This window comes from Erinaceus europaeus, chromosome 8, assembly GCF_950295315.1.
Source record: "Erinaceus europaeus chromosome 8, mEriEur2.1, whole genome shotgun sequence".
Taxonomy (NCBI): Eukaryota; Metazoa; Chordata; class Mammalia; order Eulipotyphla; family Erinaceidae; genus Erinaceus; species Erinaceus europaeus.
The window spans coordinates 5323385-5343126 of record NC_080169.1 but is presented as its reverse complement, the minus strand read 5'-3'; the positions used below and the strand labels follow the sequence as shown (position 1 = coordinate 5343126).

Sequence of the window (19742 nt, the reverse complement as noted above, 5' to 3'; positions counted from 1 at the left end):
GACGGGAGAAGGATGGGGAGGGGTATGCTGCTGCCTGACTGCCACTGTCAGCTGCACACCCATTTGTAAAAGAAAAAAAAAAGCCTTGCTTCAACTCATCTTTTGCCTTGACAAATAATTTCGATTGGTCGTCATTTACAACAATTTTATATACAAACACAAACAAGGGTGTCAACAACTATACTGTAAACCGGTAACCCCCCCTAGTAAAATTATTTTTAAAATAATAATAAAGAAAAGCTTGTTTGTTGTATTGAATATGTACTCTGCCTGAGAAGTGTTCTTTTTTTGGAAATAAAGCAACTTGACCCCAGATGAAATTTCTGTTCACTGACACTCCCCCCCACCCTGATTTTCATTCATTTGTTTACTTTTTGTTTTATATCCCTCCATGTAGCTCCACCAACCTTCCCAGACGTCAGTGGGTCAAGCAGCCTCCCAAGGCAACCTTCTGCACCTGGCACACAGCCAAGCATCTATGTCTCAAAGTCCCGTCCGGCAGGCTTCCTCCTCTTCCTCTTCATCCTCCTCTTCTTCAGCTTTAAGCGTGGGCCAGTTAGTCAGCAGTAAGTATCCTTTCTGCCTCGGTTAAACCATGGTCGTCTTCTTATTACCTGTTTGCAATGCTTCTCTATCTATCTATCTACCTATCTATCTGTCTTTATCACTATTATTTCTCACTCTCCTCCATGCCCTTTCCCACTCTCTTATTCTCTCAACTTTGAATAGGAATTTCCTGGCTCTGGGAGGTCAGTAAGGGGACCCACGACCAGACAGTTCCTTAGGGAAGCGGCTCCCCAAAACAGACGCTCGTGATGCATACTGGTAAGGGTTTGGTTTCCAGCTTCTTTGCTTTCAGCTGTGCTGAGTCAGTACTGCCACTTCAGAAGGTGAGAAACCCATCAGCTTACAGGGAATGAACCACAGAGCTCGGAATTGAAACAACCAACAACAGGCACTCAGTCAGCAGGTCAAGCTGCTTTTCTGTGTGTTTGAAGTCCCCTGCAGTTCTATTTGTAGGTGTCAGAGGGAATAAAAGAGAGCATGCCTGTGGGCGGGTGTGGTGTGTGTGCACAGTGAACTGCCTTGTGGCCTGTGGGGGAAGCTTCATGGGCTGGAATCCATTGGGATATCTACAAATGACCATTCATAAAACAAGACAGCAACTCTGCTTTCCCGACTAGGCCTTACGCAGGCAATTTTTAGAAACAGTAACTGGCCCAACAGGAAGGCAGCTTATGCATCATGTGCAAATAGAAACAGTAAAAGGAATGAAAAATTGGTTTAACTTAATGTTAACTATGCACGTTTAGAGCAGTTTTCACTTACATATAAAACCATAGAATTTCTTCATAAATCATACTTTTCCTGGGACCAAAGTTCCAGTTGTTACAGGTTTTAAAAAGTTAAAGCACTGGGGCCAGGCAGTGGCGCACCTGGTTAAGTGCACACACTACAGTGCGAAAGGACCCAGGTTCAAGCCTGTGGTCCCCACCTGCAGGGGGAAAGCTTCATGAGTGGTGAAGGAGGGCTGCAGGTGTCTCTCTGTCTCTTTCCCTCTCTAGCTCCCATTCCCATCTCAGTTTCTCTCTTTCTCTATCCAGTAATGAATAATAAAGTAAATTAAAAAAATTTTTTTTTAAATAGCTAAAGCACTTTATAGGTGCCTATGCCATAAAAACACATGAGTATGATGTGTGCTCAAGTATCATGAATGTGATATTAAAACAGGAGCAGTCAGGAGCCTCATCAATTTAAAATTAAATTTATGCTTTAAGAATGAAATTTAGGGGCTGGGTGGTGGCGCACCTGGTTGAGCACACGTTGCAATGTACCAGGACCTGGGTTTGAGCCCAGATTGCCACCTGTAGGGAAAAAGCTTGGTGAATAGTGAAACAGGGCTGCAGGTCTCTCCCTCTCCCTCTCCCTCTCCCTCTCCCTCTCCCTCTCTTTCTCTCTCTATTTCTCTCTCTCTCTCTCTCTCTCTATCTCTATCTCCCCCTTGATTTCTGTCTACTTCTAATAAATAAATATAATCATTAAAAACAATAATTAAATTTAAGCTTTGGTTCTAAATGAAAAAAGCCAAGGTAAAATATCTAATAGAGAAGAAATAAATATGATAAAGTGCAAACCACCCCACTAATATAGTATTTCACACAGGATAAGCAAAACATGTTAGATGATCAGAGAGATAAAGGAATGAATGAACACAGAGACAGATGGATAGATACTTTAAGATAGTCTTAAGATAGGGAAAGATTAGTCTTTTTTCAGAAATCAATACTAGAGCTACTAAATAGTGCGAATAAAATTTCAATTGCACAGTAGTCAATGGGACATCTAAGTTCTAAGTATACATATCAGCAAAACATATTAGATAGCTTTAATATGGAATATAAAGGGAGAAAGAGAAACTCCTTTATTATATACACTGCAAGAAAGTAATTCTAAACTCAAGCGCAGAACCTGAACAAGGAATGTTTCTCTGGCAGAAAAGAGAGGGTCCAACAGTGCCACGAAGGGCAGATTTCATGTAAATCCATTGCTGGGCTTAGAGTTGCTACAGTTTGTGAGTATATAATTTAATTAAATCCCTTCTGTACCAAAACTGAACTGTAGAATGTATATATTCCTCTAGAAATGCATGGGAGCATTTTCTCATGTTGATGACTCCCAACAGACATGATTGAGTCTTTGTCTTTAGCATTTGCAAAGCACTTCCAATAGTTTGCTCATGTAATACTCACAAAAAGGAAATGTAAATCCTTATTTTCAGATGTCATGCTGCTATCTTATACGGTCTACAAAAACCAATTCATTTGGCCTACTTTTGACAGAAGAACCAGACTCAGTCCAGAGACTAAAACACCTGATGTGACAAAACTAGTAGGCAGCAGACAGAGCCCAGAGATAATCCACCTGGGCTGACTCAGTCAGACATGCACATTCTACACAACATAGCTGCTTTAAGAAAACAAAGACAGGAGGTTTCCACGTAAATCATATCTAGTGAAATCGGAAAAACAAAATATAAAAAATTACCTTAGTAGTTTTCAAATGTTTGTTTAAAACCATGCCACAAGAAAAATGAGGACAGGGAGTTGGGTGGTAGCGCAGCGGGTTAAGCGCAGGTGGCGCAAAGCACAAGGACCGGCATAAGGATCCCGGTTCGAGCCCCCGGCTCCCCACCTGCAGGGGAGTCGCTTCCCAGGCGGTGAAGCAGGTCTGCAGGTGTCTGTCTTTCTCTCTCCCTCTCTGTCTTCCCCTCCTCTCTCCATTTCTCTCTGTCCTATCCAACAACAACAACAATAAAGCAACAAGGGCAACAAAAGGGAATAAATAAATAAATAAATAAATAAGAAAGAAAAAAAAAAAGAGGATAGAGCCAAGAGCTCTACAAGACAGCTCAGCTGGTACAGAGCACACCCAACCACACATGAAGCCCTTGGTTCAAGCCCTGACACCACATGGAAAAACCACAAATGGGGGGGTGTTGGCGTACCTGGTTAAGCATACATATTACCAAGGACAAAGACCCAGGTTTGAGCCTCCATTCCCTCCCAACAGGTGGATCTCTTCAAGTGTGGTGCAGGAGGTCTGCAGGTGTCTTTTTTTCCCTGTATCTCACCATCTTATCTCAATTTCTCTCTGTCCTATCTAATAAAAATTAGAAAGAAAGGAAGGAAGGAAGGAAGGGAGGGAAAGAAAGAAAGAAAGAAAGAAAGAAAGAAAGAAAGAAAGAAAGAAAGAAAGAAAGTTGGGCGGTAGCACAGCAGGTTAAGCGCACATGGCACAAAGCACAAGGAACGGCATAAGGATCCCAGTTCGAGCCCCCGGCTCCCCACCTGCAGGGGGTCGCTTCACAGGCGGTGAAGCAGGTCTGCAGGTGTCTGTCTTTCTCTCCCCCTTCTCTGTCTTCCCCTCCTCTCTCCATTTCTCTCTGTCCTATCCAAAAATGACGACATCAATAACAACAACAATAATAACTACAACAATAAAACAAGGGCAACAAAAGGGAATAAATAAATATTTTTAAAAAAGAAGAAAGAAAAGGAATTATTCAAGGATCAGCTTCATAATAGAAATTGAGGTAGAACAGAACTTGCAAATAAACTTTTGCTTGAATGCATAATCCTTGAGGGGGCAGGCAGTGGCACATCTGGTTAAGCACACATATTATCATGTGCAAGGACCGAGGTTCAAGTCCCCAGTCCCCACCTGCAGGAGGGTAGCATCACAAGCAGTGAAGCAGTGTTAAAGGTATCTCTGTCTGTCTGTCTATCTATCTATCTATCTATCTCCCCTCTCCCTCTCAATTTCTCTGTCCTAGCAAATAAAAGGGAAAAAATTTAAATAAGTAAATATAATCCTTGAAATGAGTTGGTTGGTTGGTTAATTGATCAATAAAATCCTCCAATAGTCAAGGCCATGAATTTAAACCAGGTCAAAATGGATTTCAGCCTGTGGTAAAGACATTTCCCAATTAATGCTTCCATGGCATAGTCAGAGCATTTGGGGTTGTATTGTTTTGTTTTGTTTGTTCTGGTCCCCTGCCTCCCCCAGTATTTCCTCTGGGGCTCTATGCCAGTACAACTCCACCAAAGGCAAGAGACACAGAGAGCGGGAAAGACATGAAAGTACCATTCCATCACTTAGGAAACGCACCTCTTCTATGGGTCCAGGAGACAGCTCACCCAGAAGAGTGCACACTTGGCCGTCTTCAAGGACCTGAGCTTGGGCTCAGTCAAAGATTCTTACCATAGCATCAGGCAACTAATAGTCCCATGTAAATGAGAGTGGATGGGCTAACAAAAAAAACAAAAAAACCCCTCCTTATTTCAGACAAAGAAATGCAATGTTAATACCCTATGCCCTATCAGTGAATAATAGCAGAATCTTTATGAGCAAAGAACACATCTGGGCTCAGAATTACTAAGTATGTACACCCATTACCACATCTGCACTGTACCTATTCATAGAAGGAACACTACCTGGCTGTGTTTAACCTTGCTCAGTCTCCACAGTCATCTGAGGTAGATAAAATTTCTATAATCAGGTCTTTTAGAAATTAATCAAGAGCCAAATGAATAACTTGGCAAGCATCACACTTTAGCTTAAAATGTGCAGACCACTGTTTAAAAATACATAGACTTGGAATTAACAAAAAAAAAGTCAGTTTTTGTTTTGTTTTGCTTTCTTTTTCTGTTTGTTTGTTTGTTATCTTTATTTATTGGAGAGAGACAGGCAGAGATTGAGAGGGAAGGGGTTATAGAGAGGGAGAGAGAGAGACACCTGCAGCCCTGCCTCACCACTCATAAACCTTTCCCCCTGCAGGTAGGCACCGGGGGTCTCGAACCCAGGTTTTTGCTCATTGTGACATGAGCACTCAACCTGTTATCTTGAGACTTAGAGGGCAAAGAACTGACAACTGATATGAAGTGAACATAAGGATGCATGATGATAGCTCATGACACAACGAGATTCCTGGTCCACACAATCACAGTGGACACATTTTCCAGATCTCATATTTAGAAGTTTTATTAAAGAGGTTTGTTTCTTCCACAACAATTTCATTAGCAGAGGTTGTAGAAGGATAAAGTTCATAGATGGAGATTATCCAGCATCCACATGCTAACAGTTAAAACGTTAGCTAACTGTTGGGAGGTGCTAAGTTTAAAAAAACAAAACAAAACAAAAGAATATCTGTAGTTATCTACCCTGACTATTCAACTGGATATGAGCCCAGTGGTCATGTCACCGGATTTCACAAACTAGTTTGTTTTCATATAATTTATATCAATACTTATATCCCATAAAATATCTTTTTTTTTCCCCTAGCCCTTACATCACAGATTAGGGAAATGTCATCATTATACTTGAGCCAATACCCATTTTCATTTCAGTTCATTCAAACTTCCAAACCAGCTAATTACTGAGAGATTGATCTTCTGAGGCGGTGGGGGGTGGGGGGTGAGGCAGGTGGTGGTGCACCTGGTTAAGTCTCACATTACAAGCTGCTGTGCTCCTGGAACTGAAGGTACAATGGGAAGCCTACAACTGAAACAAACCAAACAAGTCTTTCATGAAACAAGTAGTGCCAGATTTCTGGGGAATTTTTTAGAAGGAAAAAAGACAGGTTTTTAATTCATAGTCATGATCAGTTTTCCTGCGTGCCTAGACCCAACTCCCAACACCACCCCTCCACTCTACTGTCAACACCTTGCAGTGCTCCAGGTGTCCGGACTTGCTCTGCATCTGTGCCTGTCTGGTTAGAATATGGCTGCTTCAGTCTCTGAGAGCTATCTACCTCTCCTGTCCCTGTAAAGTTATATATATATTTGGTGATTTAATAATGATTAATTAGATTTTAAGATAACAGGAGTACAATTCCACACAGTTCCCACCACCAGAGTTCCCTGTCCCATCCCCTCCATTGGAATCTTCTCTATCCTGTTACATATATATATATAACAATATATATACATATATAATATATATTACACATACATATATTTTGCATATATATATATATATATATAATAAAAATATCAACAAGACCATAGGATAAGAGGAGTACAATTCCACACAGTTCCCACCACCAGAACTACATGTCCCATCCCCTCCATTGGAAGCTTTCCTATTCTTTATCTCTCTGGGACCATGGACCCAGGATCATTATGGGAAGCAGAAGGTGGAAGGTCTGGCTTCTGTAATTGCTTCTCTGCTGGACATGGGTGTTGGCAAGTGGATCCACACTCCCTGACCTGTCACCGTCTTACACCATCAGTTCTTGATTAGACTCTGCCTGGCACTTTTCTCTAAACATTCCTTATTCATAGTGTTGGGTATCAACCCCTATAGATTATAAACTCCACAGAGACTGGGATTTCCTCTTCTGTTCCTCTTGCCTCTACTCTCTGCTCAGGCCTTCCAAGAGTCACTCAAAACAAAATGCAGACTGATTTCAGTGGTTGTACTATCTCTCAATCTTTCCACACTGAAATTATGACTAAGGACATGTAAAAATTCAAAGGATTCTTTTTAACGTGAAGATAAAAGTACAGTATTGCACCTGTATTGTGATTCTACAAATAGAGTTCATTTCCCTTGTAATGAGAGACTTAAAACATGAAGCTCCAAGCTACCCACAAACATCAACATCTTATTTAAAAGTCCAAGAATGTTCTCATCACAAGAAAGAAGTCAGCTACATCTGTGATGAATGTTAACTAGACTTATTATAGTGATTGCTTCCCAATATATGCACATTTTTGGGAGCCAGCCAGTAGCGCACCTGGTTAAGTGCTCACATTACAGGGCACAAGGATCCAGGTTCGAGCCCCTGATCCCCACCTGCAGGGGGGAAGCTTCATGAGGGGGGAAGCAGGGCTGCAGGTCTCTCTGCCTCTCTCCCTCTCTATGCCCCTTCCCCTCTCAGTTTCTCTCTGTCTCTAATAAATAAATAAAAGTATGAAAAAAGGTTTATATGCATATATGTGAAAACAGTTACATCTCACTTAAAATACATTTTAAGAGGAGGAAAAATTACATAATAATAATAAAAAGTAAGGACCTTAGAATGCAAATGTTTATTTCTTTTTATGATCACTGGAGTTTCTATAGCCCTGAGCCAGGAAAAGTAATATAGCCCAGTACAGCCTTTAGAAAAGAATTGAATTCTCTGAAATTGATAGGCTATTGTACAAAAAGATTAGGAGAAAAACTTTTCACCTAAGTCAGAGGAATGAGGTAAAGAACAATAGAATGTACTCTCAGGGAGAATGGCTTCTTGACACATAGGACAGAACAGCATTTTGAAACCTCCTACCACCCCAGCCGTCTCCAGCTTGGTAACACCTGCATTTATCCAGAGATGAGAAGCCAGGGAGGAGGGGATGTTTCATTCTCCAGCTGTCGTGTCATTTCCCTTGATAAGTCTTAAATTGACCATGTTATCTAGCACCAAAGGAGTCTTCATACAGTAGTAGGCTTTTTTTCTGATGTATCCTTTCAGGGAACAAAGGCATCTGTGTTGGTAAACTGCTATCAGGGGAGGGAGAAGACGGCAATATTATTCTCAAAGCTTCATAAACATGCCCTTCTGAGAGGTTACAATGAGCATAGAAATCAAGCAACTTCACCATTTGTTAGCTGACTGCAGTGGTGACCATGAAAAAGACAAACAAAATACTCTTGTTTTCAAAAGCGTCTTTTTTTTTTTTTTCAGGAGAAACTTCCCACTAGTTGGAGAGGGTTGCTTGTTTATTGTTTTGCACAATGTTTTAACCTATTTATGATCCTCCCATAGCAAGTGCCTTCCTGTACTAGCTATTATCTGTTAAAACCTAAAGAGGGCTTCTTCCTCCCTGCCTCCCTCCCTCCCTCCTTCCCTTCTTCCTTCCTTCCTTCCTTCCTTTCTTTTTTTTTTGCCTCCAGGGTTATCTCTGGGGCGCAGTGCCTGCACTATGAATCCATTGCTCCTGGAGGCCATTTTTCCCATTTTGTTGCCCTTGTTGTTGTTGTTATTGTAGCCATTACTGCTGCTGTTGTTGAATAGGACAAAGAAAAGTCAAGAGAGATGGCGAGAAAGACACCTGCAGACCTGCTTCACCGCTTGTGAAGCGACCCCCCCCCCCCTGCAGGTGGGGAGCCGGGTGCTCAAACCGGGATCCTTACGCGGGTCCTTGCGCTTCGCACCATGTGCACTAAACCCACTGTACCCCTGCCAGGCCGAGGACTCCTTTCTATTATAGAAGTAGCGCCTGTGGTTTTCTCTGGCTCAGAACCATCTGGAAGCATGATTTGTAAAGGTGTATGGGGCACAAGGAGAACCTTACCAGGGAGACATGGTGGTTTCCCCATCACTCTGCTACTGAACAGACACTTCCCTGTACATCATAAAAAAAAACAGATGTGAAGTGGATACATGTTGATGTATTGATCCTGTTTTCAAAAACATCTCCACAGATCCTCAAACTGCAGCGGGTGAGGTGGATGGGGTTAATCTGGAGGAGATCCGAGAATTTGCCAAAGCTTTTAAAATCCGCCGCCTGTCTCTTGGCCTGACCCAGACTCAGGTGGGACAGGCTCTCAGTGCTACAGAGGGCCCCGCATACAGCCAGTCGGCCATCTGCAGGTAACCCAAGCCTGCATGCTGTCATCTCCTGCCATCAACGGTCTCGGCCTCATTAGTTCTCTGGCTCTGCTTTTTCTTCTTCGGGTGGGCAGAGCTGGAGGGGAGAGTGTGGGAGCAAAGTCAGGAGTGTCTTATCTGTTGGAATTTGGTGATACTGATTAAGGTGAAGGTGCTGAAGTAGACTTGAGGGTCCTGGCTTGATGACTCCTGTCAACTCACAAAGAACTTCCAAGGTGGTTTCACTGGGAATATTAAAGCCTCCTGAGTCAGAGGCTTCCTACTGAACCCACTCTTGGATGCAGCTGAAAGTGACTGTCACTCGTCTACCCATCCAGAGCAAATGCCAGTCTCAGTGGGTGTTGAGATTCCTGCCATGTTTGTCCCCAGAATTTATAGCAGAACTTTCTTTAAAGTTTAAAACAAAACAAAACAAACAAACAAAAACTCCAATTCATGAACTTGCAGAAATTTGTCTTTCCAAAGGCAGCTTAAAAGGCACATACTTAAACAGAGGCAGCTGCTTTCCATGGCTCAGGAAAATGTCGTGAAAATCTGGCCAAATTCTCCCGACCCAAATTAAATAAATAAATGTCCAAACCCAGCCTTGGTTGTGTTCAAGTTGATCTGGGTCAAGCCGCCAGAAGCAGACCCTGTGTGTGCATGTGTGTGTTGCACTAATCCCATGTTTATGCATGAGGAAACAAAGGCACTTGGGTAAGAGCTTTTTCCTCCTGGGCAATGCCTTATGAGTCCTCTTCCATCAGGCAAAGCCAAGACACCAACTCTAAACTCATTTAAGTGGATTTTGTCCTTGGTGATCCATGAAATGCTGTCTTTTTATCTGCTCTTTATACTTTTAATGTATTCCCCAAAGGACGGAAGTGTACTTTTCCTGCAGTTTAAGACTAAGGTTATAAATAACATCAGTATGGGGTAGTAGCTTGCAGCTCACATTTTGCTCAATGATTTTCCATAAAACCCATTGATTGTTGTTAAATACAAAAAGCACCATAGGATCCTCTCACTTCTATGGCCTCCCCTACTGTTTTTTCTTATAAGATACCTCCCTGTAGAAAATAACCTTTATTCAGTCTATACAAGTATACTGCTGCTGGGAAATTTGTTTCAAGGCTTGTATATGTTATTCCAAACAACATGGACAGAAGCATCCACATTAACAAGCAGCATCAGTGATATGAATATAGTTGCTCCCTGTTGGGAAACATTAATTTTGTTTCATCTTGACAGACTTGTGAGAAAAGCAGCCACAGGTTTCTAAGTTACTGACAATTTCCTATTGTTGCTGAAGTCCCCTTCTTATTTTCAGTCCTAAAATAACTTCTTTTTATTGGTCTAGATGCTATCTAATGTTTTCACTAATGCACAGAGTACTCCTTGGGCATTCCTAGTCAAATATGATTTTGTTTTTCAATCTTCTTCTGGGGAATCCATAAAAACTATGACCGAAATGACAAAGAAACCTTGGATATTCACTACATAATAGAACATCAGAAGGCTTGATTTTTCGGCCATTCTCTAAATTCTAGTGTTTTTGTGAGGTTAAGTGCTAGCAACAAGAAGAGAAAAGAAAAGAAAAATCTCCCATTGGAACTATCCACGTTAATCTCAAGCATGAGAAAGACTGTGATCTGAGCCTGCGTATTCATGCCATTTCTTCACTAGCTGCCATAATTCTAGGCACTGCTTTGATCAGACCCTTCTTAATTTTATTTAATCTTATTTTATTATGAGACCCTCCTTATCAGAGACACGGAGAAAAAAAAAAAGCCACAAGCACACTAGATGAACTTTGTTTCCCACGTCACGGTTACTATGAAGCCTGTTACCCTGCCACCAGGAGTTTCTACTTTGGGGCCTTTATGTTAGTTGGCATGTGGTCACTTAACATGATCCTGAGAGCTTTGGAGGAGCTTCAAGAACTTTGTTGTCTTCCCAGACACAAGTTCACTGCTAGTGAACAGCAATAAGTGATTACTTCCTTTTGTAATTAAAGTGAAATGTATCGCTCCCCTTCTTTGCTGTACTGAAAGTTGAGTTTTTGGTATTTTGTGGTTTTTTTTTTTTTAATATTTATTTTATTTATTTATTCCCTTTTGTTGCCTTGTTGTCTTATTGTTGTAGTTATTATTGTTGTTGTCATTGTTGGATAGGACAGAGAGAAATGGAGAGAGGAGGGGAAGATAGAGAGGAGGAGAGAAAGACAGACACCTGCAGACCTGCTTCACCGCCTGTGAAGCGACTCCCCTGCAGGTGGGGAGCCGGGGTTCGAACCGGGATCCTTATGCTGGTCCTTGTGCTTTGCGCCACCTGCGCTTAACCCGCTGCGTCACCGCCCGACTCCCTATTTTGTGTTTTTTTTTTTTTAATAGTCAACTCCTTGAACTCTACAGCTGTGTGCAGCAGGGATGCCAGGGGAAGTCACATTAAAATTTGATGCTGCTTTCACTCCTTATCACCATATATCTAAAATTCAGTGCCAAAAATAAGATTATTACACATCAAGGAAGCCTATCCTTTTGTGTCCCTTTACAAACAACCTTTTTTTTTTTTTTTTGGAACTGTACTCTATTATCTTTTTTTTTTTTTTTTTTTTTTTTTTACAAAACCATAGGGTAGGAGGGGTACAACTCCACACAATTCCCACCGCCCAGTCTCCATATCCCACCCCCTCCCCCGATAGCTTTCCCATTCTCTATCCCTCTGGGAGCATGGACCCAGGGTCATTGAGGGTTGCAGAAGGTAGAAGGTCTGGCTTCTGTAATTGCTTCCTCGCTGAACATGGGCGTTGACTGGTCGGTCCATACTCCCAGTCTGCCTCTCTCTTTCCCTAGTAGGGTGGGTCTCTGGGGAAGCTGAGCTCCAGGACACATTGGTGGTGTCTTCAATCCAGGGAAGTCTGGCCGGCATCCTGATGACACCTGGAACCTGGTGACTGAAAAGAGAGTTAACATACAAAGCCAAACAAATTGTTGAGCAATCATGGACCCAAAGCTTGGAAAAGTGGAGAGGAAGTATTAGGGAGGTACTCACTGCAAACTCTAGTATACTTCTGCTTTCTTACTTTGGTGCCATATTCCAAACTCAGTCAATTTCTGCTTTGCGTTTCTACTTCTTTTTTTTTTTTTTACATGCATAACATTCCCCAGATTCCCATTTAGCAATACAACCCCCACTATTTCATTCATCATTTTTCATGGACCTGTATTCTCCCCACCCACCCACCCACCCCAGAGTCTTTTACTTTGGTGTAATACTCCAATTCCATTTCAGGTTCGACTTGTGTTTTCTTTTCTAATCTTGTTTTTCAACTTCGGCCTGAGAGTGAGATCATCCCATATTCATCCTTCTGTTTCTGACTTATTTCACTCAACATGATTTTTTCAAGGTCCATCCAAGATGGGCTGAAAACGGTGAAGTCACCATTTTTTACAGCTGAGTAGTATTCCATTGTGTATATAGACCACAACTTGCTCAGCCACTCATCTGTTGTTGGACACCTGGGTTGCTTCCAGGTTTTGGCTATTACAAATTGTGCTGCCAAGAACATATGTGTACACAGATCTTTTTGGATGGATGTGTTGGGTTCCTTAGGATATATCCCCAGGAGGGGGATTGCAGGGTCATAGGGTAGGTCCATTTCTAGCCTTCTGAGAGTTCTCCAGACTGTTCTCCACAGAGGTTGGACCAATTGACATTCCCACCAGCAGTGCAGGAGGGTTCCTTTGACCCCACACCCTCTCCAGCATTTGCTGATGTTACCTTTTCTGATGTGTGACATTCTCACAGGAGTGAAGTGGTATCTCATTGTTGTCTTGATTTGCATTTCTCTGACAATCAGAGACTTGGAGCATTTTTTCATGTGTTTCTCGGCCTTTTGGATCTCTTCTGTGGTGAATATTCTGTCCAATTCCTCCCCCCATTTTTGGATGGGGTTATTTGTTGTCTTGTTGTTGAGTCTGGTAAGCTCTTTATATATGTTGGTTATTAAACTCTTATCTGATGTATGGCATGTAAAGATCTTCTCCCATTCTGTGAGGGGTCTCTTGATTTGGGTAGTGGTTTCTTTTGCTGTGAAGAAGCTTTTTAATTTGATGTAGTCCCATAGGTTTATACTTGCCTTAGTCTTCCTTGTAATTGGATTCGTTTCATTGAAAATGTCTTTATACAAACAACCTTATAAAACATATTCTGAATAAAGAAAGTACATTTTAGCTCTCTGGGAACAAACTATTGTAATAAGATATACTCTACAGTCAGACTTAATTTTTTCAGCAACACCAAACCTTTAAAAGGAGAAATAAATTCTATGTATCAAAAGTTGCCTTACCAAAGAATTTCTCATTGGGATTTAGAATTAACAAATAAAAGGAGTTGGTATTTTTTTTTTCTATTTCATTGAGACTGAACATGAATTTAGCACTAGGTTGACCTCTTAAAACACTCTGTAATTTTGTCCCAGGTGCTTCATATTTTTGTAAGTCAGTGTAGCGAAGAATTTCTGATGGCAGCTGATATCAAGGAGACTTCATTTACAGAAAATGATATCATTTAAGTACAGTTTGCAGATATCCCACATTAAACACAGCTTGATGCCCCGGTGTAAAAGTACACCATTGCATTGGATGGTGTTTGGAAGGCATGAGATGGCCTTAGCACACACAAAGGGGGAGGCCATAGTAATCACAGTGTGTCCAGCTGTTTGAGTCCAGCAGTAAAGCAGCAACTGGCTGTGTTTTACCCAAAAAGGGGTATGTTGTTACCTTACATATAGTGAAAATTATTTGTTACCATAGAGAGAGAGAGATGAAGAAGAGAGAGAGAAAGAGAAAGGAGGAGGTGCTAAAAGGAGACCAAAAGAGAGAGAGAGAGAGTGAGAGAAGAAAATGGTGATGAAAAGAACCTTGTTCCAGTTTCCATCATGATTATAATGGATAAAACATTTGCTTCTTTTTTAAATAGTTTTATTTCTTTATTCTGGATAGAGACAGAGAAATTGAGAGAGGAGAGGGAGACAGAGAAGGAGAAAGGGAGAGGGAGACACCTGCAGCACGGTTTCACCGAGAGTGAAGCTTCTCTCCTGCAGGTGGGGACCAGGGTATTGAACCCAGGTCCTTGCACACTGTAATGCGTGTGTGCTCTACCAGGTGTGCCACCAACCGGCCCCAGTAAAATATTTCCATAATGGGGGTGGGGTTTAAGGAGAGCCAAATATAAAACATGAGAAAAAATAAAAAGAGCCATTTAAAATGGAAGAGCATGACAGCTGCCCTCTTTGACGTCACTGCCTATTGTTCAGTTTGACCTGAAGGGTTCTGGAGATGGAGGAATGGTGCTGGGATGATTGCAGTGAAGGGCTAGAGCCAGACAGTTTGCAGGGAAAAGATCTGCAAGGTGTTTTTGTTTCCTTTGTGGGACTCCCTTGTTCTGCTGTCTCCACTTGTCTTCACCCTAGTCCACGTGTGGTGTGTGGGCTGCATGCACTAGCATGAAGCATGGCAGGAGGGAGGGTGCCGGCCTGAGCGGGGCTACCTTTGCTGGCTGTTAACCTGGAGTGAATTCACTCTGCCAGTCAGGCAGGCAGGCAGGCAGGCAGGAGCCCACCCTGGCAGAGGACTCAGTGTAAGACTGTTCTTTCTCAATTTTCCCCCCCAGACACACCATCCTGAGAAGCCACTTTTTCCTACCACAGGAAGCCCAAGAGAACACTATAGCTAGCAGTCTGACAGCCAAACTGAACCCTGGCCTTTTGTATCCTGCCAGGTTTGAAAAGCTGGACATCACTCCTAAAAGTGCCCAGAAGATCAAGCCGGTGCTTGAGCGGTGGATGGCTGAGGCTGAGGCCCGCCATCGAGCAGGTATGCAGAACCTGACCGAGTTTATCGGGAGTGAGCCGTCCAAAAAGCGCAAGCGGCGCACCTCCTTCACACCCCAGGCCCTAGAGATCCTCAATGCCCACTTTGAGAAGAACACACACCCCTCTGGGCAAGAAATGACAGAAATTGCCGAGAAGCTGAACTATGACCGGGAAGTAGTTAGAGTTTGGTTCTGCAATAAGAGACAAGCCCTGAAGAACACAATTAAACGCTTAAAACAACACGAGCCCACCACAGCCGTCCCTCTGGAGCCCTTAACAGACTCTATGGAAGAAAACTCCTAAGGAGACGCTCACCTAGAACAGAAGCAAGATCCACAGACACTAAAATCCACCCTTGGAACTGCACCAAAAATCACAATAATCAATTTAAAATAAATCAAAAGCAGCCCTAGTCATCATCCTTGTAAGTTAAGAGACAAAGAAAGCTTTACCAAGTGGACAGAGTAGTTGATACGTGTCCGCTCTGGTTTTCCAAAATGAAACAAGAAAAAAAAATTCTTTTGAAATTTTTTTTTAAAGTGGAATACACCACATTGCGAGTGAGTGTGTTAGGGAGTTCCACCCCCCTCATTTGTCCCCCCACCCCACTTCCCAAAGCCGGTGTTTTAATGGGCTTAAAGCAAACCAAATAACCACATGCTTTTTTTCTGTAAACTATGAAAATGTGAACTCATTTTAAGAAAAAGGAAAAAAAAAAAACTAAACTAAACCAAAAAGAAAAGAAAGGCAAAGAAAAAGGAAAGAAAAAAAAACCCACAACAAACAACAACAACAAAACTTATCTGTTCAAAGCGAATACAAGCCTGCCACCTGGAGGAGGGACTGCTTTCTTTCAGGTCCTAAGTGCTGATTCACTATGAAACCCATTAACCAAAGTCAGATACATGGCATTGTAAACTCGAGATCGTAGGTCTACTCTTCTCTGCGTGTGAAGTTGTGTTACCAGTTTTTACATTCGTAGTTAATGGAAAAATAGGAAGTCTGATTTCTCCCATCTTTTCCAACTATTGTCACCACCAATGGAGTGCCATTGTTGAAGCCATTCGGTGAGGCTATTCTTTCTTATTGGGGGAGGAGGGGCTTCTTTTCAGTTCTCTTTGTTTTCAAGGAGGTCATCCTGGATCACGTGCCAAAGCATCTGCTGCTTGCTTCTCACTATGACTTGTGGGTTTGAGAAAAGAAAAATGGAGCTTACACTTCCCTTTTTTTCCCCGCCATTTCTCCACCTCCTTAGTGCGTGGCCTCTGGGGTCTGCTGGATGGCCACAGAGTGGGAGCAGTGTCTTTTTCCACTCAGATCCCAGTGAAATGCAGGAGAGACTCTGCAATAACTAGGGCTTTGCTCGATGAACTGTCAATACTGGCATAAGCTGTAATTGTGCTCACTGTCCACGCCAGAGCTTGGGATTTTTCTCAGTCTGTTGGCCACGTACATGGAGAGCTGACCAAACTAATTTTGTAATATAAACATAAGCTGCACATTTGGTTCAATACTTACATCTATGTTATGCTTCTGTGCAAAGCAATTTCTCTCAGAAGTCTGATAGCCAAAGAAATGTCTCAAGATGTCAGTCAAAATACATCCATTGCACGCACACCCATACACACACACACACACACACACACACACACACACACACACACACACACACAAAGAAAACAGGCCAGAAAGAAAGGGGTAGGGACTTGGATCGTTAAAGGCTATCGTATAAGCTGTTAAATCCCATCTTTTCTGCTACTATTTGCGTTCCGACAGCAATGGCAGACTTTTTTCTAGGGGAGGAGTAATTGTTCTTGGAATACATAAATGGAGCAGAAAGTTGGCAAATTTAATCCATTGGTATTGGGGGCTGGGTTCTTGTACTGAAAGCAAGTTTTAACAATGAATTTCCTCCACTCATCTACAAACAGAAGTAGTGTATCTAACACATCAAAACAGCCTTTCCTGCTAGAACTAAGAAATTATTTTATTTCTCAAAGTAGTTTACTCAAAACACCTGTAGGCCAAAATAACATAACCCGGGAAAAAGAGAAAGAACAAAAGCTCAAAGGTGAGGATAGTTGTGCAGGTGAGCTCTTAGAACCTACAGGTAACATTTCCCCCAGGTGTAGGCAAAAGGTATTGAGCTTAAAGAGCAGGCAAAGAGGCTCATCTACTTGCCTGTTGTCACATGTAAATATTCTTGGATAGTTAATTAATAATCATGTCCCTCTACTCTCTAGAAGTAAGTTGAGAATGAAATAAGAGGAATTCCTACTTCAAGTTGCCCCCACATGTTAAAAATGCCGTTGCCTTCTCCAAGAATACTCTCTCCCCCATTCTTTCATCCGATGGGCCCCTGGTTCTTTGTGTAAATGCAGTGACATGGTTGGACCTTCCACACATCCTCCCCCAGATGGTTCATACAACAATCAAGAATGAAATGCTCACGGAAGTCATGAGAGCGGAAGCAGTCACTTAGAAGGGTGTTTTCCATTTCACCAGTCTATCACTAATAGGACCACAGTCTACTTGCTCTTCTGTGCCAATGACACCTAGGACCTATTTTGCCGCCTGCAAACCTGCACAAGCATCAACAGCCCAGCAATCCAAAAACATATTGATTAAAAAGATTTTGTATTCTCCTAGGACCTGCTCCAAATTCCATCATGGAAAACTCTCCAACAAGAGAAGTTAACAAGCTAATAGGTGATGGATGCTACATGCTTAGACACGTATGCCATACGTTCCATAAGGCCTGCTCTGTTCAGAAATCTGTAACTGGGAGGGAATCACTAAGACAGAAGAAATATAAAGTAAAAGTATTCTTCCAGGTGGAATTTAAAAAGAAATATATTCATCCCACAGTCATAAACCCATTCATGTGCAGTGATTTTTTATAGTTTTATAATTTTGTATTGTTTTATAAATTATCTATAAGGTGTTGTAATGCTTCTTATATTAATTTTTTACAGATAAATTTTTTGCTACAGGGCATAATCAAGGTGCCTGAACAGATTCTTAGGAATATAAATTATACTGTGTAACTTGTAAGTCTTTGAGATCACATCTATTGCTTAATTTTATTATGATATTTCTTATGTCCACCTGTGAACAACTTCATATGCCAACAACATTTAAATGTCTTTTATGTTTCCATGAAATGAAAGTTGAAGTTGCCACTAACAACAAAAAAATAAATAAATAAAAGCCACTTCAGGCATATGTGATTGTATTTCAAGCTTTAATATTTCTTCTTATATATTTTTAATAACTGTCTTTATTTTCTATTATTTGATGAAACAGAAAATGGCTGCTGTTATATTTTACACTTATTTGTGACAGGTATTTTTTTCCAACAAAAAAGCCCCATTTGAACAGTTGAGAATTTTAATTTCATTATAAAGTTTTGGTTTCTTTATGCTGTAATGTACACACACACACACACACACACACACACACACACACACACACACACACACACCAAAAGAGAGAAAAAAAGCAAAAAGGAGCTAGGAAAAAAAAAAAAAAACAAGTAGAGGCATATCAAGAACTCAAGCTGTAACCAAAAAGAAATTGTTAAATGCCTTTGCCCATCTTCTCTATGCTGGACCAAAGCTCAATATTTGTAGGTATATGCACATTGTATTGCTATGGCTAACTGTTGCTGACAATCTTGCAATACTAAACTGTTCCTATTTTAAGAAAAATAAATACATACAAACTGTTCATCAATATTTTACCTCAGCACTCTACTTGTACTCAGCTAATGACCAAGCTTAAAAAAAAAATGGAGAAAAAGGAAATTGATTTTCATTTTAATGTTTGACTGTAAAATCTGTTTGAATAATATTTTGTAATGAGCTTTTTGTCATGTGATTTGCTTGTCTTTAACTTGAAATTATGGGAGGCACATTTGTATATTTGTTTTGTCTGTTGTTAAGAAGGTGATTTTTGTTTTTGGTCCTACATGCTGTGATCTAAACTGGTCACCAGGGTCCACTGAGGCACCGAAGAGACAGCTACTTCTCCATGCCTGGAGCAGGTAGCAGGAAGGAGTAGGAAACAGACTGGGTTGTTCTGGAAAAGAAAAAGAAAAAAACCATGCATCATGAAGAGTTGATATGATGGACTTGTGACCAAGAAACCAAACTGGATATTTAAAAGTTCCTTACTTGCTCTAACATTGAAACCAAAGCTGATTTATCTGCACAGGTTGCTTAACATTTAAGAAAAAAAAAAAACTGTACTTTTAATCTAGAGCAACATCTGTATGGTCAGTGAAGCTGCACTTTGTGTATTTCTTAACAGCTTCACATCTGTCACTTTCAATTTGTACCATAAAAAAATAAAGAATTGTTTGACATGAGCTTCTAGGCCTAGTCTGTCTTATACTTACTTAGACATGGCATTTAAACTGTGAACGTGTAAATAAGCGTCTGTAGAAGCAATGTTAAGAAAAGGAAGAGGTTCAAGACAGACTGGTTGATTTCGTGGTTATCATGATTATCTTAACATTTCTAGTGAAGTATTACATTCATTAGGACTCCCCCATTTGCCAGGTAAGAATTCAACTTAAACTTGCTTAAACAAGAAGAGGCTGTTTGACCAGACTGGAAAGAACTGTAATGGACCTCAGGCACAGCTGGACATGGTGTTTCCAAGGATATCACTGGCATATCCTCTTTGACTTCCCTCTCAGATGAAGACTCTAGAAACTGAGTCATG

The 19742-nt window shown here is 41.3% G+C and overlaps 1 protein-coding gene across 1 annotated transcript in view; it reads left to right on the top strand.

Moving 5' to 3' along the window:
* Positions 1 to 16196, top strand: part of POU6F2 (POU class 6 homeobox 2) — a 591094-nt gene extending 574898 nt beyond the window's left edge. The window contains exons 21-23 of the mRNA XM_060195767.1: positions 398 to 566; positions 8971 to 9139; positions 14813 to 16196. Coding sequence (XP_060051750.1) covers positions 398 to 566; positions 8971 to 9139; positions 14813 to 15317 — 843 coding nt within the window. The 3' untranslated portion in view covers positions 15318 to 16196. The remainder of the gene's footprint in view (positions 1 to 397; positions 567 to 8970; positions 9140 to 14812) is intronic.
* The last annotated feature ends 3546 nt before the right edge of the window (positions 16197 to 19742 follow it).